The 26,423-nt window shown below is 41.7% G+C and overlaps 2 protein-coding genes across 4 annotated transcripts in view; one reads left to right on the top strand and one right to left on the bottom strand.

Annotated features, from left to right (window-relative positions):
- The window catches only part of EIF2B1 (eukaryotic translation initiation factor 2B subunit alpha), a 9,208-nt gene extending 2,828 nt beyond the window's left edge, over nt 1–6,380 (bottom strand). The window contains exons 1-7 of one of the 2 annotated variants that reach the window (XM_006909978.2): nt 6,223–6,380; nt 5,421–5,522; nt 4,201–4,337; nt 3,980–4,096; nt 2,164–2,276; nt 1,558–1,626; nt 591–666 (exon numbers count right to left, since the gene is read on the bottom strand). In XM_006909978.2, coding sequence (XP_006910040.1) covers nt 591–666; nt 1,558–1,626; nt 2,164–2,276; nt 3,980–4,096; nt 4,201–4,337; nt 5,421–5,522; nt 6,223–6,235 — 627 coding nt within the window. In that variant the 5' untranslated portion in view covers nt 6,236–6,380. Of the gene's footprint in view, nt 1–590; nt 667–1,557; nt 1,627–2,163; nt 2,277–3,979; nt 4,097–4,200; nt 4,338–5,420; nt 5,523–5,980; nt 6,001–6,222 lie in introns of those variants that run through there. The other variant, XM_025045540.1, reaches the window with a different exon arrangement.
- Nucleotides 6,381–6,416: 36 nt separating this feature from the next.
- On the top strand, nt 6,417–25,376 carry GTF2H3 (general transcription factor IIH subunit 3). 2 transcript variants are annotated; one of them, XM_015587991.2, is made up of 13 exons: nt 6,417–6,525; nt 9,079–9,158; nt 13,432–13,538; nt 14,893–15,059; nt 17,968–18,030; nt 18,840–18,869; nt 19,009–19,037; nt 20,759–20,833; nt 21,619–21,672; nt 23,583–23,651; nt 24,050–24,185; nt 24,288–24,324; nt 24,409–25,376. In XM_015587991.2, exons 1-13 carry the CDS (start codon nt 6,513–6,515, stop codon nt 24,476–24,478), a joined length of 930 nt encoding a protein of 309 aa, XP_015443477.1. In that variant the 5' UTR covers nt 6,417–6,512; the 3' UTR covers nt 24,479–25,376. The 2 variants fall into 2 exon arrangements, with proteins under 2 accessions (XP_015443477.1, XP_006910038.1); XM_006909976.3 differs by lacking the exon at nt 6,417–6,525 and adding an exon at nt 6,623–6,642.
- Nucleotides 25,377–26,423: the final 1,047 nt, after the last annotated feature.

Here is a 26,423-nt window from a genome sequence, read left to right as displayed (position 1 = left end):
CTGAGACTAGGCAAAAATCATGGAGACAGGACATTCAATTAGGGGATGGGAGGGAGAATGGTGAATTTTGCTTAACGGTGACAGAGTTTCTGTTTGGGGCGATGGAAAAGTTTTGAAAACGTGATGACTGCACAAGAATGTGAATGTAATTAATCCTATCGAACTGTACACTTAAAAATGATAAAATGGCAAATTTTGTTACATATAGTTTGCAATACACAAAAACAATCATAAAATTTTTCCATGTTAACCGAACTGATAGAAAAATGTTAACATTATACTGATGTCAAATATGATCGATTAAAAAGAAAAACCAACCCCAAACCCTAATTTCAGTGAAAACGTGTTTTGAGGAAATAGAAGTTACATTCTCCTAATTTATACAGATCGGTCTCCAAGCAGAAGGAACTCCGACCAAGCTGGATGCCGGCGCAGGGCCCTGTGGAACCCGTGAAGGATCGGAGGAGATGGCACAGCCCTGAGGCAGGTTAGGGACCGAACGCTATCGCTATCGCACAATGCCGGTTGGTGGCCTCGGCCCCTCTTGTCCCTACGCCGGAACAGGAACTGTGGTGGACTGATGCTCCTACCTTGTTGATGATGCCTCCGTTTTCAACGACTCCTTCAGCACCAACTATGACAAGATCCACTTTCTCCATGATATAGCTAAGGAAATTAAAAAATAATTATGCTCTTTCCTTGGCTCTTGTTAGTAGCATCGCCATCTGCAAAGACCAAGATTCCAATTTCACTGCGTTAAGCTCCTCTCGTAACTTTTTTCAAAAGAGCACTCAACACATGAGACAACCCTGGAACTGCTACCAGTTCTGCTACCAGGGGCGTTAAAACCTGCTTTGATCGCGACCCGCCGTAAGGTGTACACCTGACACTGCCACCTGGTACGTGCGCACATGCGCGTGACGAGCAAGAACTTCGCGGCCTGGTATGTATCACCACGTGAGGCACACTCTATAAACCTGATGTGACCTAAGTTAGAAAAAAAGTGTCACGTAACTCAATCTTTCGGGTAGGGGGAAGGCCAGTTTACCTTTTAATATGAGCAACTAGCAGAATTCTTCAAAATGCTTACTCTTAAACGTATTCTTAACTTCTTAATCATCTACCTTATGTGTTTCTTTCCAAGAGATGATGATTCTCGTCTTTTCCCTCGTGAGGTGCACTGACAACCCGTGGGACATGTGACCTTGGTTTAAGTGGCATGGGTGAGACGAAGAATCCCAGAGAGCCACTGGGAACACCTGTGTCTTCAGATGAAGGCGGAGCACTCATCAGGTACGCTGACCTTAAGCCGACCTTAGCACCGTGATACTACGTAAATGCCTCGCATTCTCCGCAGCATCTTACAGCCTGCCTGCTGGCACACGATCCAGACCTAACGAGCTTGCTGGTTTACTGCAGCTATCAATTAAGACGTGGGACGCTACCCAGTTCAGGTTTATGAATGGGACTCATTCTTCAGTCTGGAAACCCTGCTCCCAACCAACCCTGGGAGTGGCTGAGGAAGAGTATTGGCGTTTGAGGAAGCCAGGCACTTACCCAACAGCAGCATCCAGGACCACTGTGACAGGGACGTTGAGGTGGCAGAGGGCTTTGGCCATTTTCTTACTGAAAATGACATTTGAGAACATTAGGGAAAATTGGAGAAAGTGCCCTAGTGGTGTATAATGAGTCACTTAACTGACAGTGATAAATCATGTTAGCCTGAAACTCAGTTAATGGATTAAGGACCGATCCCAAACTCTGGATGAAGGAAACAAGAATTTGGGTTTTTTTTAGGAGGAAGTATGTGTTTCAGGAAAACTATATACTCTTGGGGATTCTGGGTAAGATGCAAATTCAGAAGAAAAAATTTTTATTTCATTATCTGCTGGATAGTTCCCTGGTAAAAAAAATCTTTGAATTGACACAATCTCTTGCTGTCCCCCTGATTTAACAACTAAATAAACCCCCTAGGCCCTATACTGTGGCCCTCCGCAAATGCACAATGGTTTTTCATCCAGGGGTGGGGACAGACACAGTCACAGGCAATACTGACTGACTGGTCACGGGACATGTTCTGGCTCCTCTTACAGTGGATCCTAATCCTCAGTTTGATCTTTAAAAATGACTGCTGGGCACATAATCAAAGAGAGAGATACTTGCCCTGATAAGTCAGGCTGTGACTCTGTGATGTACACACTGAAACGCTTCTTGGCCACCACAGCTGCTTCCAAGACCCTGAGGACCACTCTGGAGTAGGCGTGAGTTAATATTCTCTGTGAACCGAGACAGCGCCGTCAAAGGGGCGAGCTTCTCACGGTCACCCATACCCCATACCCTGGGCCCCGCTGATGCATGTGTCTGGGACCCTAGAGCTTTTCTTCATGCTTTCTCACAGATCAGCTATAATTAGGAGAAAAGACCGTTGATGGTACTCTGAGTTTAAGACCATATACCAGTCAGAAAGGATTTCTGCCGGAGGGATTTATTACGGGGCCCCTCTCCCGACAGCAGGTACAGAAGTAGTACCCACGTGGTGGACAAGAGCCGCCGTTAGGTTGGGTTTTCTATTTCTAAGACATGGGTTGCACACCTGGGCCTACAGGTACCAGGCAGGGAGCATAATAAATGCAGTGGGCTGGGCAGGGCCAGCAGCGAAGTGGAAAGGCTGAGTTCCAGCTGTTGTCACATAGTCTCACTGTTGCCAGATCGTCTGATTTTTCTAGAGGAGCCAAAAATCCAGTGTTTCAATATTGGTTAACTGACTTTTAAGAATCTATAAACAGTGTTTGCGTTAAGTGCAAGCCACTCGTGGGCTGGGGACAGTTTGCAGACACTTACACGTAACCTCACCTCTGTTGTGCAGAATGGAGCACAGAGGACCCCACAACTCAAGATGGGTGGACACAAGTCCCTATCTCCTTTCTGGGCCTCATCTGAGAGCTTCTAGAAATGCAGATTCTCAGGACCCACCCCAGACCTACTGAATCAGAACCTGCATTTAACAAGATCCCCAGGTGGTTCATCTGTGTGTTCGAATTTAAGCAGCTCTGCTCGCAGTTTAGTTTAAATCAGCACCAATGCAGGTGGGTGTCACACATTAAATGACACTAGAGCCAGTGAAACCCACGGAATACCGATGGCACGGAAGGAGGACGCCTCTGTGACAGCGGCCATAATCTTGCTTCCACTCGGCTAAAAATACCTTTGTCTGCAACCGGCTTTTGAACAAGTTCCACTCACACCTATTATTATGTCATTTATTTAATAACATACTTCAAAGGTTGGGAAGAGGGTAATAAAACAGGACAAGATTTCAGAGTCGAAATGCAAGTAAATCATTTTCTGGTCAGTGCAGGCTTAGACGGCAGAAAGGGACGCTGGTGGGAGAGACGTCAGAGCGTTTTATTGCCCCTGCGCTGGGACACTGACTTGACTTGCAGCTCCTGTCTTTCCTGACTTACAAACACCTGGCAGCTCTGCACCTCTGTAACAGTATTTGAAAGGCAGTGAAAAAAAAAATCCGAGTCCAAGGTTAACCTTCATCAGGAAGTCAGACAGTATTAACCAGTGACAAGAGCTGTTCTGTCTTGATTTAATTCAGATTAATTTAGTACATATCCAATAATGAAAATACTCTTTTAGTGAAAGATCTTAATAAATCAAGACTCATTCGTGCCATCCTAGTGTTTTTTTCTGCCCGTTTGAAATGACAACCATCTGTAATAATAACATGAATGTTTATACAGTGCTTGCTGTGTGCCAGGCGCAATGCAGAGTCCACGCGCACCAGCTCACTAATCCTCACAGCAAGTCAATGAGGTATGTGCTGTTGTCACCCTGAGTAACCTGCAGCGCAGAGAGGTTAAGGGACTTGTCCAAGGTTACACAGCAAGCTAAGTAGCAAAGGTGGGATTTTACCCCAGGAGTCCAACTCCAAAGTCCTCACTCCCAGTCACCACGCATGAGGTCTACTCACCGCCCCGTCTTTGATGAAAGTATGGCACAGATCTGCAATTTTATTTCTCGACAGTGATATTCTCCGGAGGAAAAGCTCTCCCCGCTCGATCATGATCTTCTTACATTTGGAGTAATCCTAGGAGGAAAGAGCAGAATGAGGGGAAGGGGACGATTCCGGTAGAGAGAACACTTGCAATGAAAACAGACCCAGGAGAAGGACGTGAGGGTGGGGGCGCTTACGGAGTACTCAAGGGAGGCGAGGCTGATGAAGCGCAGGAAGAGCTCCCCGCCCGAGGACACGGCCACCGAGGAGTCCACGCCACAGAGGGTTTCTATGGCGCTGGTGAGATTCGCTCTCAGGCCCTGGATTGTCTCCCCTGCATTGATCACACGAGGAATGTGATATTCATTTTAGTATCACTCCCTGGGTGGGTCTGCCATTCTTTCATTCATTCATTCATTCATTCATTCAACCAAGATTTACTGGGTGCATATTGTATGCCAGCCACTATTCTAGATGCCAGATACATCGGTGATCACGACAGGCAGGGTCCCTGCTCTGATTGGAACGCCCTTTCTAGTGAAAGAGGCAGACAATAAATGTGCCAAGAAATAAGCAAGTTAATTATAGATTGTAATAAGGACAAAAAGAGCAGGATGAGGAGGAAGGTGAAGCTACTTTAGAGTTAACAGGGGTGGCTTTGTGAAGTACGGGCTGTTTAAACTGAAACCTAAGTAAGAAAGGATCAACCGCAGAAAGATCCAGTAGGAAAGGTTTCAGGAGCAGACTCTAACAATGCAAAGGCCCTGAGACAGGAGCAGGCTTGGTATGAGCAACGAAGAGAGGCTGGCAGGGCTGAAGCACCGCTCAGCCCGGGACAGCAGGGAAGGAAACTAAGTAGCACTGGCAGATGAGGTCTGCGAAGCGCTTCGGTGAGGCTTAGTTGTTTGGATGTTATTGAAAGTACAGTGGGGAGACGGTGGAGGTTGTCCTAGATACACACGTCTCTAGTCCAGCCCTTCGTTTAAAAAAAAAAGCTTTATTATTTTGCTTATACGAGATGTCATGCTATACTCAGATGCTTACATTTGGAATGCCTGAATGATGATAATACCAGAATTTATTCTGGAATGTCCTCTGTAGCATCTGCACATAATCTGGCACAAGACAGAAGCTCAGTAACAGCTGTAAAGCTGAACTATTGCTATAATTTAAGCTTCATGGTCAACCTGATATAAAATGGCCACTCAGTTCAACAAATATTTCTTTTATGAAAGGGAATCCATTTAATGGTAACCTTAGGACTCTCTCCAGGTTAAAAGAAAGACTGAAATTAAGAAGCTGGCCTTAGGGAGACATTACTTTACACAGACACGCATATACCTGTCATATCCACACTTCTGATAGTTACTAGAAGACTTTCCCAGGGCGCAGTGTGTTCGAGGATGGCCCTCTTTACCTTTGTCTCGCTTCAAGAACTCCAGTAAAGTCCGTATGGCAGCCACTGCTGAGGCCGTGTCAGGATCTTCTTTCATCTGAGACTTAAAGTATTCGATTAACTCTGGGGAGAGAGGAAAAAGTGATTCATCAAATTTATTTATCAGGATGTAAGGCCAGAGAGCTTGTTAATAATTGTTGATTTTAAGAAGCAACATAATTTGAAAACTGCCTTTTCACGGTGTTTGGCTTTCAGGGGAATGATAAATGTTGATAAGAATAGAGATGACAGCTACTAAATGATACTGAAAGGTTATTCTTCCTTATCCTTGACCCTAAGTTCTGAGAGAATCCCAGAGTTAACCACCTCATCAATTTCTCCTGTACCCTTGCAGACGGTCTATGCTAAGTCAAGGCTATTAACATACAGACTTATTTACTTATGGAGAGGTCCACCGCCCTTTATTTAACACGAAAGTCTGCCCTTGTATTTTACTTAATAAAACACTCGATAGATGAGCACGTCAAACACGCCTTATTTTCTGATTCCAGTACCAGATCCAACAGGACAGGGAGTCTTACTCTTACTCCAAGGAAGACTGCGAAGACCTGCATACTTCGTCCAAAGTCTCACTTCTTTGGACAAGGGCGCTGGAAAGAAGCGCCTGGGGATACTCTCAGGGCCCGTTCCCTGGATACACGAGCGAAAGGGATTCACTGTAACTAGAGGAGCCACATCCAACCGAGCAGCCAGAGCTTGGAAAGTGACCTCTCCCTGCGCGGCTCCGCTTTAGTCCCAGCAGGCCCATTCCGCCCCGACTTACCCTTGTTGTCCATGGTGCCCTCCGGACCGCGGAGCCCGAGGGGCCCGGAGACGCCCGCGCTGCCTGGAGAAGTCCCGCGATCGCGCGGGCTACGAGCTACAGAGACTGACAGCGTGCGGCGCGGCGCCGCACTCCACTTCCGGCGCGCTGGGGGCGGGGCCGTGGGTACGGCGCGGGGTCTGGGTCAAACCTCCTCGCGCGTCATTCGGTGGCGCCGGAAGTCGGACTGCGCCGCGTCCGGGATGCTCGCCTGACTGCTGCTGGCTCTGCGCTGAGGGACCCCCGCCACCATGGTCTCCGACGGTGAGGATCGCGCGTGTCGGGCCCCGGGCCCCGGGGCTGGTCCGACCAGGCCGGGAGAAACGGAGGATGTGTTTTAGGCTGGGTGGAACCTGTCTGGTCTTCAGAGGAGTAGCGAATGTATTTATTCATTTATTCAGTAAATATTTTTGAATCACCTCCCGTGTGCGGGTCGTTATCTGTTGTATGCGCTGGGAAACACAGCGGAGAACATGACAGGCCCTCGTGGAGGTTCTTGTGGGTGGGACAGACAATAGGCAAGTAAATAAAAATTTCGAAGGGGGACAAGAGCTATGAAAACGACATGATGGGCTGATGTGGTAGTTTGTGATTAAATAAGAGTTGGTCGCGGAGATGCTTCTTTAGATTGTTGTCCAAGGAAGACCGGCGATATCGAAACTGAGATGAGCGACTGTGTAAAGGCCCTGTGGCAAACTGAGCCACTACTTAAAAATGAGAAGGAGGAAAGGGGGAACCTGGAGGTTCCTGGAGGAAAGGGGCGAGACTTTTATTCATACATTATACTACCAGTTATAGAGCCTGACGTCTTAAAGGACGAAAAAAGAGGCCAAGTGGGTGGAGCACGATGAGATAGGGAGGTGAGATCAGAGAGCTAGCTAGCCAGGTGCAGGGCCCTTGTGGGCCATGATAAAGAGCTTGAGCTTTCTTTTTAAGTGCAATACGAAGCCATTTTAGGGTTTTAAGCAAGGAAGCGTTATGATCTGACTTACAGTTTTAAAGGTCATTTTGGCTGTTGTGTGGAAAATGGACTGTAGGGAGCAAGAATAGAAACAGGTCCTTTCAGATGCCGTAACAATTGTCCACACTTTCTTTATTTGTTTTCATCCATACTGCAACCCTGTGAGGGAGGCAGACCTGGCACAGCCCCCTGTCTACAAATGAGGAGGCAGAGACCCAAAGAAGGGATTCACAAGGACCTTGCATGTATACGAATAGACACTTTTCATGTCTTTTTATCAGGCTGCTTGATAGTAGCAAGGAATGGAAGGCCCAAGAATTGTGGGTAGGGGTGTGAGGGCCTATGGGAGACACAGTTTTTAAGTGCTTCCTTGCTAGACACTTTGTTGTGTGATTAACATGTGTTATTTCATCCCAGAATTAGCAGAAATTCTCATTCTTTAAGGAGTCCATGGCCTAGCGGGCCGCATTGGGTAGAGATCAGAAACACAGCTAACTGTCAAATGAGGTAGTGAGCACTGTCCTTTGAAGAAAGTCAGTACTGTGGGTGGTCAGGACGAGGCGTGGGGCTTTGAGAAGTCACAGCCTTTACAGTCAGGTGGATCTATCTTCAGAGCAGGACATGCGACTTAGAGCAGATTGCTTTCATTTGCAAAATACCATATTTCATCTAATCTGAAACTATTGATTACGAAATGTGCTTTCATTTAACATACAACTAAGAAAAAACTGCTGCCAATCTTAGTCGTAAGACACCCTCTTGAATTTAGCACCTGTTAAATGTAAAAAAAGGGGGTATATCTTGTAACTGATGAAAGGTGACAATAATGTGTCCCTCTCTGGGTATTTGGCAGCATGGAATGGGATCATGGGGTTCTTTACTTCAGGCCTGATGCAGAGGGGGCTGATGTTCCTGCTCTCTCCTGAGACGGGGAGCTAGGACCTGTCGGAAGACCCGGGGAGGGCTTTTGAGAGAAAGAGGTGGCACCGGTTTGGGGCCTTGAAGAGTAAATAGTATTCGGGTATGTAAACCAGTCGAAGATGGGGTGGGGATTGTCCTGATACAGGAGACAGGAGACACATCACTGCCTTTTGCTCTTAAATGAGCATCCTGAGTTTTTCATGACAGCACGTGTTTATGGGTTTGTATATCTGTTACCTCAGTTAGAATGTAGGCTCTTTGAGAGCTTGGATGCGGGATCCCCTACGCCTGACGCTGGTACTTGGTGAAAATGTTGTGTGAACGAATGTGTTAGCCCATTTAGTTGTATTTGTGTTTGGAGAGTAGCCTAATTCTTTCCATAGTAAAGTATCCTTTACATAGGAATTGTTTTTCTCTTTGTTTTTCACCTTTTTGAAATGGTTCCTAATCACAACACCTTGCTGCTCGGTGATACGATGGACAGCGGTTCCTACGTTCCCTTTAACCCCCCCTCGCCCACAATTCTGCTGCTCGTGGTTCTTAACTACTCGTTAATCAGCGTCTTTTGTCGTTGACCAGGCATTTAAACTGCCGATATCCTTGGGTTCATTTAATAGATATTTATTGCGCATCCTCTGTGGCTAGGTGGTGTGCCAGGAGCAGAGGATAAGCAGTAGCAAAACAGACAAAAATCACGGAGCTTACATCCTAGTGATGAAAGGTGCAGTGGGACAGAAAGCAGGCAAGCTCTTGCTGAGGACCCACAGAGCTTTAAACCTTTCAAAGAACTTGGCCTTCTGTTAATCTCATGACTGTAGCATCATCACCATGTAAAGGCTTATAGTGCCTGTCTGGATTTAATTTACAGATGGAGAGTGTTAGCTTTGATTCACTTTCATGAGGCTAATGTTTTTTATTTTCGTTAATATTTTCAGAAGATGAGTTGAATCTTCTAGTCATCATTGTTGATACCAACCCAATTTGGTGGGGAAAGCAAGCATTGAAAGAATCTCAGGTAAGATCGCTCAATGAGGCCTTTGGATAATTCTGGTTAAACTGAGTATATGTTTATGTTACTTTTTTAAAAAACAGCTTCAGTAAGATATAGTTTACATACCATAAAATTTACCCATCATAACGTACAATTCAATGATTTTTTAGTGAAAACCACAATAAAGTTGTGTAACCACCACGATTCTGTTTTAGAGCTTTTGTATCACCCCAGAAAGTTCCTGCATGCCTGTTTATAGTCACTGCTTCCACCCCCCTGCCTAGTTGCAGTAACCACTGATCTGCTTTCTATCTCTGTATCGCCATTTCTGGATATTTCATATATTGATTTTGTGCAATATGGTTTTTTTTTTTAAAAAAACCTCTTTTGAAATATTTTATTTAGAAATAATTATAAACTCACAGGAAATTATAAAAAATGGTACAGAGGTCCCGTGTGCCCTCGCCCTGGCTTCCCCCAGTGATAACATCTCCTATGACTTGTGTGCAGTCGTGAAACCAGGAAGTTGACATCAGTACACTCTCGAGACCTTACTCAGGTCAGCAGCCGTCTTACGTCGCTAGTTTGTGCACGTGTAGTCCGCGTGGTCTCGCCGTCACCGCAGTCGGATACAGAACTGTTCCGTCACACACAGGCGTTCCGGCTTTGTGTTCCCTTTATAGCTGCGACACTTTTATAGTCCCTGGTCCCCGGTTCACTTACGTCTTCTGTGAAAAGTTTTACACTTAAGTCTATAATCGATTTTGAGTTCATTTTTAATGAGCTGTAAGGTTTAGGATGAGGCTCGGTTTTTTTTTTTTTTGCCAACGGGTATCCAGTGGCTGCCGCCCCGGTTTTGAAGATTAGCCTTTCTCCACGGAATTGCTTATGCAGCTCTGCCAAAAATCAGTTGGGCACACGTGTGGCTTTATTTCTGGGCCCTCTGTCTGTACCATTTGTCTGTGTGTCTTTCCCTCCACCGGCACCACACGGTTTTGGTTACTGTAGCTATATAATACTTGAACTTCGGTAGGCTGATTCTTCCCACTTTATTCTTCTTTTTCAAAATTGTTTCAAACCATTTCAGTTCTATAACCTTTCCATATAAATTATAGAATGTACTTATCTGCCTACAAAAAGATGTTGCTGGGATTTTGATAGGAATTGTGGTAAACCTGTGTATCCATTTGAGGAGAATCAACAGCTGTGCTGTCTTCCATCCACAAATACAGTATATCTCTCCATTTATTTAGATCTTTGATTACTTTCATCAGTGTTTTATAGTTTTTACTAGACAAGATCTATACCTAAATATTCTCTTTTTTAGCAATTGTAAATGGGTATTGTGTTTTTGGTATGGTTTCCACGTGTTTGATATTAGTCTGTAGAAATACGATTGGTTTTTGTGCATCGGTCCTGTATCCTGAATGTATCCTGAGACTTTGCTGAACTCACTTATTAGTTCTAACAGTGTTTTTGTAGCTTCCTTGGGATTTTCAACATGGACAAGTTATATCATCTGCAAGCAGGCACAGTTTTATTTTTTTCTTTCCAGTGCATATACCTTTTATTTTCTTGTCTTGCTCTATTGTACTGATTAGGACTTCCATTACTGTGTTGAGTAAGAGTGGTGAGAGCAGGCATCCTTGTTCCCGATCTTGGGGAAGAGCATTCTGTCCTCATCGTTAAGGGTGACGTTAGGTATAGTTTTTTTATAGTTTTTTTTTATTAAGTTGAGGAATCCTCCTAGTCTGCTTAGAGAGTTCTATCATGAATGCATGTTAAATTTTGTTAAATGCTCTTTCTGCTCCAAATAGTGATTTTTCTTCTTTAGCCTATCAATATAGTGGATTACGATGATTTTCAAATCTCGAACTAGCCTGCCACTTCTAGAATAAACTCTGCTTGGATTCATTTTGCTAGTGGTTTTCCTTTTTGCACTGTCTTTGGCTGGTTTTGGCATAAGGGTGATACTGGCTTCATAAAATAAATTGGCAAGTGTTTTCTTCTGTCTTTCTGGAAGACATTATTTAGAGTTAGTGTCGGTTCGTCTTTAAAAGTTTATTTAGTACAGTTCTCCAATGAAATCATCTGGGCCTGGATGTTGCTTTTGGGGGAGGTTTTCAAAGTACAAATTAAATTTCTTTGATAGTTATTAAAGTATTTGATCTTTTTCATATCGAGCGAGTTTGGGTAATATGTGGTCTTTCGGTTTTGGCTTTTTTCATTTAGGCAGTATGTTCGAGGCTCATCCATGTCACAGCATGTATCTGTGGTTCCTTTTTGTTACTGACAGGACTTGATGGTATGGATATACCTCGTGTTTGATTTACTCATGGACATGTAGATTGTTTCCAGTTTTCGACTCTCACGCAGAATGCTGATAGTTCACAGACAAGTCTTTGTGTGGACATGAGTTTGCATTTCTCTCAAATAGTTAGGTAGATGAGTTGAATTTCTGAGTTACATGATAAGTTTAGACTTAACTTTTCAAGATGCCAAATTTTTCAAAAGTGAGTACACCATTTTCCATTCCCATCAGCAGTGGATGAGAGTTCCAGGTTCTTTACATCATCGCCAGCACTTGTCTGTTTTTTTTTATTATAGTCATTCTAGTGAGTAGGTAGTGGTATTTAATTGTGGTTTTAATTTGTTGAGTCTTTTTTTTCTCACATGCTTATTAGCCATGATGTATTTTCTTTGAGATACATATTCAGATTTTATGCCTAATTTTTAAATTGGGCTATTTGTTTTCCTATTATTGAGTTGTGAGAATTTTTATATTCGAGACACAAGCCCTTTATCAAATGCATGATTTACAAATATTTTCTCTTTGCCTACGACTTTGCGGCTTGTCTTTCATTTTATTAATTGTGTCTTTTTTTAAAAGAACGGCTTTATTGAGATATAATTAATGTACAATGAACTGCACACATTTTAAGTATTCAATTTGATGTTTTCACATATATATATATTCATGAAATTATCACCACAATCAAAATAATGAACAAATAGATCTATCATCCCCAAAAGTTTCTTCAGGTTCCTTTGTAATTTATTTCACCCATCTCTTTCTGCCTGTGCCCGCCCCTAGGCAACCACCGATCTGCTTTCTGTCACTAGATTAGCTTGCCCTTTCTAGATTTTTACGTAAATAGAATCAAACACTATGCAGTGGGGGGTTTTGGTCTTGTTCCTTTACTCAGCATAATTATTTTGAGACTTGTCCATGTTGTTACACGTATTAGTAGTTCATCATTTTTATTGCTGAATGGTATTCCATCGTATGGCGAGCACACCACTGCATCTTACCTTATTACTCTACAGAAAGTGTGTCTTATTTTGACCTCTCATCAATGTCAGCGGAATATGAGAATTCCTTTTTTTTTGGTACCAACACAAGATGCTCTCTTTCCTTATTTTATCTTTTGCCAAGATGATACCAAAAAAGTTACCTCAGTTTACTTTTAGTATATCTGATTGCCCGTTGTATTTCTCCCTTGGGGCATTGCCTATTTTTCTCTTCGGGCATCTAAAAGATTTATTTATTTATTTTTATTTTTTGTGACTTATGGACATTCTTTACATTGAAATGTTAACCCAATGCCTGTCATATGTTTAAATTACTTTTTTCTAATTTGTCATTTGTCATTCACTTTTGTTTATAGTCGCTTTTTTTGCCATATAGAAATTTTAATAGGTTTGTTTCGCTTTTTTAATAGAGCGAAATTTGTCAGTGTTTTATTTTCTGCCTGAGGTATTTTCTTTAAGAGAAACATGCCTTATTCCAGGTTTATAAAAATATCCATCTATGACCTGTAGTAATATTAGTAGTTTTGACAGTGTAACTTCCACGAAAGAAGGGCTATACCACATAACGTGCTTAGCATACTTAGCGAATGAATGAATTGAAAACTTACAGATTACATGTTGATCAGTATGTATTACGTGGTCCATGGGTAGCAATAGTTGGCTTGTAATTTTATCACGGAAGATGTGACATGTTTACTATTCATAAATGTTATGCAGAAAATATTTGTGGAATGTTGTACAGATATAGAAGCAGTCCCATAGAAATAAAATTATAGAACTATAGTTTTCAAATGTTTTGGCTTATGGCTTCAGAGGAGGGAGCCCCTGAGCAAATTTTTAGCAGTGAATAATTGTCTAAAATGAAATATTTAAATGAAATATTAAATGATTGAAATATTTAAATGAAATATTAAATGATTTCAAGACCTGATGTGGTTATTTGGATAGCTGATTTACCTTTCTAATATCTTCTGTTTTTCAACAGTTTACTTTATCCAAATGCATAGATGCAGTGATGGTGCTGGGAAATTCTCACTTATTCATGGATCATTCCAACAAACTTGCTGTGATAGCAAGTCATATTCAAGAAAGGTATGACCATTATGATTATTTTACCTATTCAGTGCTTCACATTTGTGATATTTCTATGCCATTTAGCATGTGCTAGTCCTACTCTATGTTACAAACAATTTCTGTACCAGTGAACAGTATTCAGCATCAAGAATTAGTACGTGTAAACCTTGACAGGTGTGCATATTGAAAACCTCATTAGCTGATATACAGTGGAGTTGCATTCATGTGCACACGTAACTTACACAGCTTCAACTGTATACTCCAGGCATAGAGTGGTCACATCGAGCGGCTGCCCCCATCACTGCTCTACTCACAGTCTACCCTAGGGGCCAGGTGGGATGGAAGGTGTGATGCTGCCTTCCCTTCGGCCACCTCTGCCTCCTGTGCACCTCTCAACGGTGTGAATAGTTAACTGCTCTCTGTGTAATTTTAGTATTTACAAATAAAAATTTTTCTTATAATACCATTTCCTAAACCCAAGCCGACTATTCCATCTGGTGTGCACCTGAAGACACAGTAACTTTTCCTAACGCTGGTGTAAAAACTGGCCGTGTTAGAGTCACTGCAAGGTGGCGAGTGGATGGATGTGCAGCGGATGCACAGATGGGCCACGCGTACAGCAAGGGTTTTCATGAATGATGTTGACCATGTTTACTGGTCCTGTTATACACAGGCCGTGGAATCTAATCCCCATGTAGGATACAGCTCCTTTGTCTCGATTAAATGTGCACCACAGTGAAAGTGACTCTTGTTTACCAACGTAGTTAGTGGATAGTTTCGAAGTTTTTCAGTTCTTAGAGCTACCTCCTCTAAATTGAGAGAGCCCATGGGCCACCCAGTAAGGTCGCTGCTCTCATCATCGCCATACACTTTTCTCAGAATTGAATAAAAAAGATGATGCCGAATTGATCAAGATATCAGTAAAAGCTATAACAGTTTTCATTTTCTTAGAAGCAGCACAGATGCGTTTTGCATAATTGCTATAAAAGTCTTAAAACACCAGGGGAATCTTTTCAGGGACTAGATTTCTATTTCCAAGTAGCTAAATATACCTCAAATAATAAACTAGTAGCAACTTAGAATTTGGAATTGATCTCTTTCCATCGTCGTCTGAGAAAGTGGAGTGAGAACTCCATGAAGCATTTCAAGAGGCTATAATCCAATACCCTCTCTTTTTTCTCTCATTTTCCAGAAAACAGTGGAATCATTAAAACATTATGTGGTAGTTGACTCATGTTTGCCTATTTTACACATTTCTTTTAAAAATGAAATTTATTAGAGAACTGAGTCTCGAATTGATGTGATTTTTGTTTTTCTCTGCTGAATTTTATTTTGATACTCCCACCCCCCACCCCTGCCCCTGCCGTTTCAGTCGATTCTTATATCCTGGGAAGAATGGCAGACTTGGGGACCTCTTCGGGGACCCCAGCAACCCTCCATCTGAATTTAATCCCTCGGGGAGTAAAGACGGAAAATATGAGTTGCTCACAGCAGCCAATGAAGTTATCGTTGAAGAGATTAAAGATCTAATGACCAATGGTAACAGCTTTTTCTTTTTCCATTGTAGTTTGCAAACGGAGTTGAATGTGGGGGTTCTTGAATGCAGGGGTCCTTGAGGCTTTCAGATCGAAGACCTGGGGTTCTCGCTGCTGTCTGCCCGCTTCTCTCATTTCTTTTTTCAAGTGGTTTTCACCAGTCTGCACACTCTTGGCCTGATGGCCACAGCGTTTGACACTGCTCACTAGCCCGCTTTTTGAAACACCCCTTGGCTTCCGAGGATACCCCGTTGACCTTGTTTTCCTCTTTTCTAGACCATTCTTTCTTCTATTTCTGACTTTTTCTTCATCTTGGCCTTTAAAATATATACATTTTTATTTTGCACTTCTGTTCTTTTCTTCCTGGGTACGTCCTCATCCACCCTTATCTTTAATTGTCGTTCGCGTATGGACACTTCCCGATCTTTGCCTCTAATCCAGCCCTTTTTCAAGCTGCAGATGAGCGTCCCGGTGTCATTAACATGGCCGGACTGTTTTCATTATTTCTTCTCCTCATTTACACCACCAGTTTCACTCCTGTTGCTGTCACCCGCATTCACCCGCTTTTCCGCATTCAAAGCTTTCAGTTTTAACTCCTTCTCACATCCAGCATCAGATCAGCTATGAAATCCTATTTGTTTAGCCTCAGAAGTCCCTCAGAATCTGACCCTTTTCTTATTTGTCCCTGGGCTCATCCACGGTACTAAAGTAGGGAGGAGGCAAGAGAACCAAAGTGCTAAGTCAGCCGCACTCAGGGACCGCCATGTGCTGGTCGGCCCTGCAGCCAGGCCGCCAGGACACCTGCAGGACGAAGGCAGACTTCCTTCCGCTGGGGCCCTGACAACCCACTTCCCCACACCGTGAAAGGAAAACAGGAAAACAGTCTTTAAGTCGGCCCTACACAAAATAAAATCATCCGTTCCCTCCAGCTAAAACCGTGGGAACCTGTGGATTAAGGGCTGGGAACTGCCAGCTGGTTTTCATGCTGCATGGTCTCACCTTTTCACACTGCTCAGCCTTGTCCTTTCTCATTGCGTGCCCTTTTCATCAAAGGAAAAATGGGTAAATGAAGTCTTTAAACTTTAATTCACAGCAACTAAGACTGATACATACACAAGATTCCCCCACATGGGGCTTTTTCTTGTTTTGGCTTTTTTTCTTGGCTTCTCTTGTCGTTGCTTTTTCCGCCTATGGAGTGTTACTCCTTCTCTAATAAACTTTCTTTGTGATTCTTACTCTGGTGTGCACTTGAATTCTCTCTCATGCTCAGCTAAGAATTCTCTCTCTCAGTGCAGGGCTCAAGGCTTCCCCGCCACCCTGGGGAAATTTGCCCTGTCCTGCATCTCTACTGAAGTTTGGACTGGATAATTCTATGTTGTGGGGACTGTCCTATGCATTGCAGGAGCCCTGGCCTCGACCCATTACATACCATAGCATTCCCCAGTTGTGACAACCAAATATGTCTTCAGACATTGCCGATGTCCCCTGTAGGGCACAATTGTTGAAGTTGAGAGCCGGTGCTTGAGATCGTTGTGACAGCTTCTCCACTGACACCTGTCTCTCCCCATTCAGTCTTTCTACTCAGCCTCTAGAACTTTCCTCCTAAAAGCCAGAGGTGCTATTCTCTGGCTTAAGGGCCTTTACTGGTTCCTGTTGCCTGCTGTGATGTTTTTCAAACTATAGCCTGTGCCACAATCACCTGGAGGAGAAAGGCAACAATACAGAGACAGAAAGTACGTCAGTGCTTTCCCCGGGCTGGGGAGGACCAGGAAGTGACTGGGAATGCGCTCACGTGATCTTTTGGGTGAGGGAAATGTTCTAAAATTGGGTCGTGGTGATGGTTTACAACTCTGTAAATTTACTTGAAATTACTGAATTGTATACTTAAAAAAAGTGAATTTCATGATCAATAAGTGACACCCCAATAATACTGTTAAAAATCACCTGGAGGTGATTGTGAAAACAAAACATTGGTCCCCATTCTGCAGGTTTGGATTCACTGAGCCCAGGGTGGTCCCAAGAATTTATGTTTCTATTAAGTTCTCAGGTGACGCTCCCATAGCTGGTTCCAGAATCAGACTTTGAGAACCTCCGGCCTGTGGGGGAGAATCCCAGCTTCTCAGCATAGTGTCCAAGACCTTTGCTGGTCTGGGTGGGGGTCAGTGCCCCTGGACCAGCTGCAGGCCCTGTTCTATAGGCTGTCAGTCTGACCTCCCAACCTCTTGAGATGCAGATTTAGAATTTTGATTTTCTTAAGAGTTACTTTTTTTGACCCCAGGCCCCAACCCAGTTGCAGACTTCGTCCCTGTCTGCCACAGCCAGGGCAGTTCCTTCTCCAGTCCTCACCCTGGCCAGGTGGGCCACTCTCTGATGGGAGTGGGGACGAGGAGGAGGTGGGGAGGGGACAGGGAGGCCCAGAGCCTGGCCAGGGCCTCTGTCCAGGCTGCCTCCAGTTACTGAGACCTTTCGGACCCTGTAGATCATGGATAAAACTTTTTTGAATAACACTAAGGTATTTTTTATTATTTATTTTTATTGTAAAATACACATAATATAAAATCGACCATTTTAACCCTTTTTAAGTGTACAGCACAGTGGCATTCAGTACGTTCACCTCATCATGCCACCACCACCACTCCCCGTTTCCAGAACTTTCCTCATCCCAGACTGAAGCTTTGTGCACACTCCCCTCCTCAGCCCCTGACCACCAGGATATTTTAAATTGAGAAAGTTTTAAAATTGCTTATTTAAGCATTACTGAGAACAAGTTGCTATTTTTAAAACCTGTTGCTATCTTGAAAATATTGTCTAATTTCATTCATGAAGAAGAATGCTTGGTTTGAAAATGATTTTAGTCCAAGAAAATACCTAAATATTTCCTTTTTAATTAATTTATTTTTTTTAATTTATAGGTGACATTAAGGGTCAACATACAGAAACTCTGCTGGCAGGGTCCCTCGCCAAAGCTCTTTGCTGTATCCTTGGTGTTTTAATCATTCAGAAGGTATCTTCTGGAAAAAACATATGTTAGCTTGCGATATTTTTTAGAACCTTGTGTACGTATTAAGAGAAGACATGAGTATTCTAAAGTGGTGACTTTGAAATGTTTGTACGACGCCCAATAAAAACTTGAAGTGGGAATGATGGAAAAACTAGTTTCTCCAGTATGTTCTTCTGCTCGCAATTCTTCAGGATACTTCCTCATTTTTTATTTAGACAAACTGAGGAGTCGTTTTTTCCCTTGAGTTGAGAGCAGTGTTTGATGATAAAAGCCATTTACTGAACACTGATGGTTCATAAATGAGTGGCTGTTTCCCCACAGGCCAGCGGGATGTTTCGACGTCATCTGCGTTTGTGATGTTCTCTCAGTCGTATGTAATTTAGTTTATTTGGGGCAGTAATGAGTGATTCTTCTGTTTCAGGCTTGGATGGTGATGGATCACCTCTTCAAGTTCATTTCTCATTTGATTGGCTTATTGTTACTCGTAGTCTCAGTATTCAAATCTAGGATGTGGTAGATACTCATAGAACAATCATGTCTGGATAATTTTAATTTTGGGGGCCAAGATCGTTTGGTTACAAAGCCCAATTGATTGCAGTTGGTGTTCGGAAACCCCCAGTCTCTCTTGTTTTGTGTGTTTATCATAGTAAATGGAGCATTTTTCTTTTTCAGCTAGATGGATGCTAGGTTTATTTAACTAAAATTTGAGGTTATTTTCTGTTTATGATGAATATTTATAAAATTAAATAATATTTTTAAATTCCTTAATGCTAAGAAAATAAGACATTCACAGGATGAACAAGGAGGTTAAAGGTAGGAGTCTGGATTTTTCTGTTAGATTAATCCTATTTTACTACTATAATTTGGTAGACTGTTTAAAATTGGTCATAAAATCTTATAATATGTTCGATAAGATTCAGTAAATTGTAATCATTTTTTAATCTCTTTATAGATAATCAAGAAATGAAGTCAAGGATATTGGTAAGATTCAAAAAAATTAATATTATATTTATATGCCAGTTACAGCCAATTAGAAAACATAGTGAGATGTAAGACCCATTTATAATAGAAGCAGTAAATATTAAATATCTAGAATTAATAGGTGTAAAACTGATTATGATGAAAAACTAAAATTCTGAGGGACTTAAAAGTTGAATAAACGGACAGCCTTATTTTATTCTTGGATGTCAATTTCTCCAAAATTAAACTGTAAATTCAGTGCAAACTCAACCTTAGTGAGAACTTTTTTTCTAGCAGAGCGGGGAGATTTAAGAAATTCAACAATTTATCTGGAAAAAGAAATCAATGAGGGTGGCCAGGAGCTTTCTGAAAGAGAATGATAAGTAGGAACTGACTCCGTTAAGCATTAAAACACATTATGAAGCTACAGTAAGTGTGGTCTGGTACAGTAGCAGGCAAACAGAAAACGGAAAAGACTGGAGTCGAGAAATAAAAGCAGGCACCCAGGGGAGTCTGGTAATCAAGGAAACACTTCAAAGTAGTGGGAAGAGGGGGAAAATAAAAAAATAAAACGTTAAAAAAAATGTGGTGGGAAGAAAATTGATTATTCCGTAAAAGTGCTGGGCCAGTCAGGCACTCGGGGAAAGCTAGATGCCTTTCTCACTGCTTACACCTAAATACATTCTACTGAAGATCAACTATTTCAATGTAAAAATTCAAGTCATGAAAACACTGGAAGAAAACATCTGTTTATAATCTTAGGTTGGTGAGTACCTTGACGTGAAACTTTAAAAACGTAATGTGAAACTTTAAAAGAAAGCTTAAGACCTCAAAATAAAATCAGTTAATCTCCTAAAACAAGGACAAAACGAAACTATTAGGAAAAACTATTTTCAGCATAACTACCTGACAGAGAATTAACGTAGCATTTCTAGAGTAAAAGAGAGCTCTTATAAATTAATTTTTAAAAGTCAGGGTTACTCTAAAGAAAGAGAAAACATGAGCAAATGCAAAAACAAATGCAGATGGTCAGTTAACATTTGAAAATACGTTTATTTTCAGTGTTTGCTTCGTGATGAGCAAAAATGAAGAACCTGGCAATTCCTAGGGTTGATGGAAAACATGGGGATCGGTTATTTTCTTGTATAAACTGGTGCAACTTTTCTGGGGGGCAGCTTGGTACTCTGTATTAAGATGAAATATGTATACACCTTAGCAATCTCACTGATTATTTTAGGAGCTAATCAGAGACTTGTGCAAAAGGTACATGAGTGTGTTCATCAGAACATCGTCTACAACTGAGGACTGGCAAGCACTTAAATGTCCTTAGATAATTGGGTAAATAGTGGAAATCTGTGAAGTCAGCACAAAGGATGGTACACATCCAAATTCATGGACGTAAGAAGACTTCCTCCCAGATACTGCCGACTGAGAAAGCAGGGCGCAGAACACTAGCTAGAGGATCATCCTGTTTGTGTGTGTGTGTGTGGGGGGGGGGTGAGTGTGTATACACGCCCACACAGGTGCTCTCTAGAAACTTGGCAAGGATTCTCTCTTGAGCGGTAGGATTTGGGGGACATTTTTCCAGTCACGTTTACACTTTCAGGTATTATTTGATGGTGATAACTAGGTAGACAAATTAGGAAACTAACATTGGTTGCAGCGTGCCGCGCATCGTGATGGCGTTTTGAGTGAGAATACCAGGATGCGCACACAGGTGTCAACGCGGATGTGTGTTTTAGGTGATCAAGGCCGCGGAGGACAGCGCGTTGCAGTATATGAACTTCATGAACGTCATCTTCGCAGCTCAGAAACAGGTGAATAGACAGCCTTCTTTTTAAAGAGTATTAGTTTTGTAATGAAGGAGTTAATTTCATTTTTTCGAATAACCTACTTAGAGAAACATTCTGACTAAATAGCCTTACTAATGGATTAGGAATCTGGAATCCATATTTGGTACTAGTTATTTCTCTATTTTGAGTCCTGAGCCTCTAAAGAATCTGACGAGTCCCCAGAAAAATATGACTCAAACATGGTTTTGAATATAGTTTTCATAGTATTCATGTGACCGCGTTTAGCCCGTTCTTGGACCCCAGGTTAAGAATTTCTACTTTTAAGGTTTGCTGCATACCTTGCCTTGATTTCTCTCTCTCTGCTTTAGGGAGGTCTTGTAAAGGTTTGATATTTTTACTTTGCAAATAACCGAAGTGTTCAGATGAATTATCATGAATACATCTTCTTCTCTGATATGTCAAAAAAAAGAGAAAATTTTCTTAAAACTTTAGTTTTAACTGAAGATGCTATAACCATGTATACTATTCTCCATCTTGGAGTGCAGCACAGTATAGTAGAAAGACCATGGGCCTTGTGGCGAGGCAGATGGGGGTGGTGACAGCACCGCCTCCCTCGGGCTCTGTGACCCAGCCCGGCCAAGGCCTGGGCGCTTCAGCTGCAAAACATTAATCAAATATCTACCTTGCAGAGCTATTATGCATATCAAATAAGCCATTTTAAGACTAGCATCGGACACACAGTAGGTTCTCAGAATAAGGTGGCTGCTGCTGTTGTCATCCCCGTAATACTTTTGGAATGCTCGTTGCAGAACATTCTGATCGATGCCTGCGTCTTAGGCTCTGATTCGGGACTCCTTCAGCAGGTACGTGTAAACGAGCGCGTGGCGGGGGCGTGAAGCGTGGTGGTTCTGTTCCCTGTCGTGAAATGCCGTCACCGGTCTTCATGCGTGCTAAGGGTTAGCCCGTACGGTGCTGCAGATCGGAGGAGTGACATCTGTCTCTCTGGTCCCTTCAGACTTTTTAATATTTTACATAATGACTTGATTGACTTTGTAAAAGTGATTCACAAGTTAAAACATTCAAGCAACACAGAAAAGTATTTTTAAAAGGGTTTAAAAAAATCCCTTCAAATCCTATCATCCAAAAATTATCTTTGTTAATATTAGGTGAACAGAATGACAGCTCTCTCTATATATAGGTATAGATGGAAGAACAAATCACTAAGCAGAGAATTTTATAAAAATAGGACCATGCTCCAAATCCGCGCTGTCCTACGTGGTAGCCGTGTGGCTGTTGAGCTCTTGAAATGGGTCTGGTCTGTGTGAGACATTCCGTAAGTGTAACGTACACACTGAATTTTAGAGACTTCATGTGAAAAACAGAACATGAAATATCTTATTAATGATTTTTGTGTTGATTACATGTCAAAATGATAATACTTGGATATATTAAGTTGAATGAAATGTTATTAAAATTGTATGTCCTTTTTATGCAGCTATAAATTGTATTTATTTTTAGAAAATTTTAAATTACATGTGTTGCTTGTGTTATATTTCTGTTGGACAGCAATGTTAGGTGTTGCATTTTAATCGAAGATATGAAACTGAACTTTTAACCAGAAAAGAAAAACATGTTAAGACTGAAGAAATTACTAAACTTTTGAGAAAGATTTTCTGACCACAAGAAATATTATTTCCTAAAAGGTCATTTAAAAGCACCAAACTTCAGAAAACCTTGAGTGAGGTTACTGCTGGGGATGAGAGATAAGGGAGGGAGAGACAGAAGGTACACCAGCCTCAGAGATTCGAGAACTGGCCCGTTTCTTAAGCTTGATGGTTGGTACCTGGTGTTCACTGGGAATGTGAACACTTTGAAAAACAGTCTGAAACTTCCTCAGAAAGTTAAACGGAATTACCGTGTAACTCAGCAACTTCATTCTTAGATGTCTATCCAAGAGAAATGACATGTCAACACAAAAAATTATGCATGAATATTCATAACTGTACTGTTTGTAATAGCCAAAAAGTAGAAACAGCTCACGTGTCCATCAACAGATGAATGGATAAACCAATTGGTCCATCCATAAAATAGAATATTATTTGATCATAAATAGAAATGAAGCACTGACACACGCTACTGCATAATGAACCTTGAAAACATGGAGCCGCGTGAAAGAAGGCAGACACAGATGGACATGTCTTGTGTGATCCCATTTCTGTGAAATGTCCAGAACAGGCAAATCCGTAGAGACAAAACGATTAATGGTTGCCAGGACTGGGGGCAGGAGGATGGAAAGTGACTGATTAATGGGTGTGGGGTTCCCTTTTGGGGTGATGAGAATGTTCTGATATTGTTCTTGACAGCTGTGCAAGTCTGAATATACTGAAAACCAGAGAATTGTACACTTATGAAGGGTGAATTTTATGGCATGTGAATTATATCTCAAGGCTGTTATTTAAAAATATGACGAAAATGAATAAGTATGGCAAGAATACACATCTGTCAGTATCACACAGGCAGGCGAAAGGGCCCATATTGTCCTACACTGTAGTCTCCAAAGGGCCGAAGGATGTGGGCCAAGGGGAGAAATGAGACATCGGCACATCTTGAAAGGTAGCCGGAAGTTGGTCCTCACTCGCTCTGGGAAAGCGTCCCCTTTACTTCGATGTTCATATCCTCCTCTTGGGGACCTGAAGAATTGCTGGTGAGAATGACATCCGGCTGGAAAAACTCAGTAAGCGCTGTTTGGCAGAGCCCTTTGCGTGTCTTGCAGGCTTGTGACATCACAGGGGGACTGTACTTGAAGGTGCCTCAGATGCCCTCCCTTCTGCAGTATTTACTGGTAAGGAAATGCCGGCAGTGAACTGACTACCTCCAGTCCAGTGAGACCCCCGTGTCCTGGGGAATGAATGGGAGCCCGACGGCCAGTGCTGCTCACTGGAAGAAGAGAATAAGTGGGTGACCGAGGGGTCTCGAAGTGGAGAAGGGTGGACTTCGGGCAATCTGGGGCCCTGTGAGTGTAAGCAGAATGTCGTATGACTTCAGAGCAGCGCTGGTCTGTGGAAGGGCTCAGTAATTGTTGAACGAAGGAAAATGCATTTCTCAGTAGACTTTTAAGGAAATCTTTATTTAGTATTCTCAGTGTCTGCTGGCTCATATCTGATACCTATGTCTTGACTTCTGGTTATTTTTGCCCAGTTTTTAAGTAACTTTTTCCTGCCTTTTTTTTTTTTTTTGCAGTGGGTTTTTCTTCCTGATCAGGATCAGAGGTCTCAGTTAATCCTCCCACCCCCGATACATGTTGACTACCGGGCTGCTTGCTTCTGTCACCGAAATCTTATTGAAATCGGCTATGTCTGTTCTGTGTGCTTGTCAAGTAAGTTCATGGGCAGAGTTTTGCTTTTTACCTATGTTGGGGTGGGGCAGAAAATCACTACGGGGTTTTAAACTATCCTTTTTTTCTTTTTTTAATTTACAGTATTCTGCAATTTCAGCCCTATTTGTACCACATGCGAGTAAGTACCTTTGAGGTGGTGTGGCTGGCTCATGCGTTAGCGACTAGAGCGTTAAAGAATATTCCCCACCCTGTGTCATTTCAGGACCGCCTTTAAGATTTCTCTGCCTCCCATACTGAAGGCCAAGAAAAAGAAACTGAAAGTGTCTGCATGACGATAAAATTTTTCCTCCAATTTTTAGAGCTATTTAGTCTTTGTTAGGGAGCCTCTGAAAAAAATACAGATATGTGTAAGATGATTTTTTAGTGAATTTTCTTACAGGATATATTTTTAAAAGTCATCATCATCCTACATGCGTGGGGGACTGGTTTATATGAGGGAGTCATTCTATACAGTGTATAAACGCTAAAATGTTTTCTGACTGATTTTTGTCCTTCTAGAAAAGAGAAAGAAAGCACAGATTTGTGATACTTTTTTTTTTTAATGGGATGATCGTTTGTCAAAGTCAGTGTGTCCCGACAGGCTCAGTAACCGATTATCCAAGTCTAGGTTCTTACTGTGACATGTAGGATGTGACATTTGAGTGCAAAAAGTAACGATTTACAGAGTAATGGCCTTAAGGTAGAACATCTTACTTGAATCAACCGTTAACTTTGGCAAAGGTCACACAAATAAAAGCTTTATTGCCTAAATTGAGATTAGGTTCAGATACTAGCCATTCTTTGTTTTTTCGTATGTGTACATAGTTGGACAAAAATATGCAAATAGTGATACCAGTTCGTCATTGAATCACTACAAAATCTGATTTGAAATGAGTAAGGAGAACGAGTGCAGTAGTCTAACAACTTTTTCTTCAAAAACTGTGTGAAGAGCTTATTTGTGAGATGTGATGTCTGGGTTCTGAGGGGGAACTTCTCAGGGGAAATGGGTTCTTTATGGTTAAGTGTTGCCTGCAGATGGAATTCTTTCCTTTTTAACTGAGGGGAAAAAAAAAAGCATTAATGTTGGAGAACTATGCTCCAGAAGCTTTGGACTTAATACTGAAAACTTCTATAAGTTCAAAAGAAAAAGTATTTGTAATTTCGACAATAAAAAACTTATATTTCTATGTAGCCTTGAAGTGATTAAAAGTCCTTTTAAATTCCAGCCTAGTGTAGGAAGAGTTTCCAGGAGTGGTGGCTGGTTTGGTATTGACAAATTGTGTATCCAGCCTTGCATGGAAAAAGATTTAAATTTTCTCTTTAGTCCATCTCAGAAGCCGAGTCTCATTTATGTAACTTGGTGTTTGGTGAGATTGTTTCAGGTAGATTTTGTATTCTGGAATTACAATTTCATTAACAAGTACACTTTGTGATCACTTTGCAAGTATTTGTCAGTCCTTGAGTGTGAGAATCTGTCTTTTAAAATAACATTTAGTATTTCATAGCCTAATTAAGTGTAATTAGGAAGTCACTATTTTAAGTCTAGGAAATAAAGCATATATCTAAAAGATGAATAATTTCAAGCAAGCCGATAAAGTTTTTGTAGTTTTTCGTTTGAAATGTTTTATCTACTGCCAGTTCTGTTTTATTTTTAACCGTCATGTCTGTGGTTTATTTTATATAAATTTTTATAATAAAATGATTTAAATTTTCATAGTTGCTTGAATTATTTTCTCTTTTTTTACTTTTGAAACTTCCTTGTGACTAACACACTAGAATCCCATAGTGCATTTCACTATTCGCTAAATAGCTCACTGCGACTAAAAGCAGGAAAGTAAAGCATACTTTTAATAAGTAGTTTTTCTGATTATAGCAGAAAATGATTACATGCTTTCTGCAGAAAAGAAGATGACAAAAGTAAGGGGACAAAATAGAAAATCCACTGTTATTGTTACCCCACCGCCCACTGTTATTGTCACCTCCCACCCAGAGTTGGGACGGCAGGCCATCCTTCTTCATATTTGGTGCATGTTTTTACCGTAGCAGGATGTCGCATCTGCAAGTGTTGATAGGATTCAGATCCGTTGTCTGGTAAGTGAAAGGATGGTTTTCAATTGGCCTAAGAAATAATGTTTTTATTTTGAGTCTGACAGGTGACATTTGTCAATACAGGTAACCATGGTACTAATGACGTCTATTTGAAGTGCATGACAACACAGTAAGAATGGAAAGGTCTAG

This window comes from Pteropus alecto, unplaced genomic scaffold, assembly GCF_000325575.1.
Source record: "Pteropus alecto unplaced genomic scaffold, ASM32557v1 scaffold213, whole genome shotgun sequence".
Lineage (NCBI taxonomy): Eukaryota > Metazoa > Chordata > Mammalia > Chiroptera > Pteropodidae > Pteropus > Pteropus alecto.
This window is presented reverse-complemented; position numbering and strand designations above follow the sequence as displayed.

What these genes read in the sequence shown, in the direction of transcription:
- GTF2H3 (XM_015587991.2), top strand. An exon ending in TCTTCGCAGCTCAGAAACAG is followed by an intron (nt 20,834 to 21,618) that starts GTGAATAGACAG and finishes TGCTCGTTGCAG; the next exon opens with AACATTCTGATCGATGCCTG. An exon ending in CTGTTCTGTGTGCTTGTCAA is followed by an intron (nt 24,186 to 24,287) that starts GTAAGTTCATGG and finishes TTTAATTTACAG; the next exon opens with TATTCTGCAATTTCAGCCCT.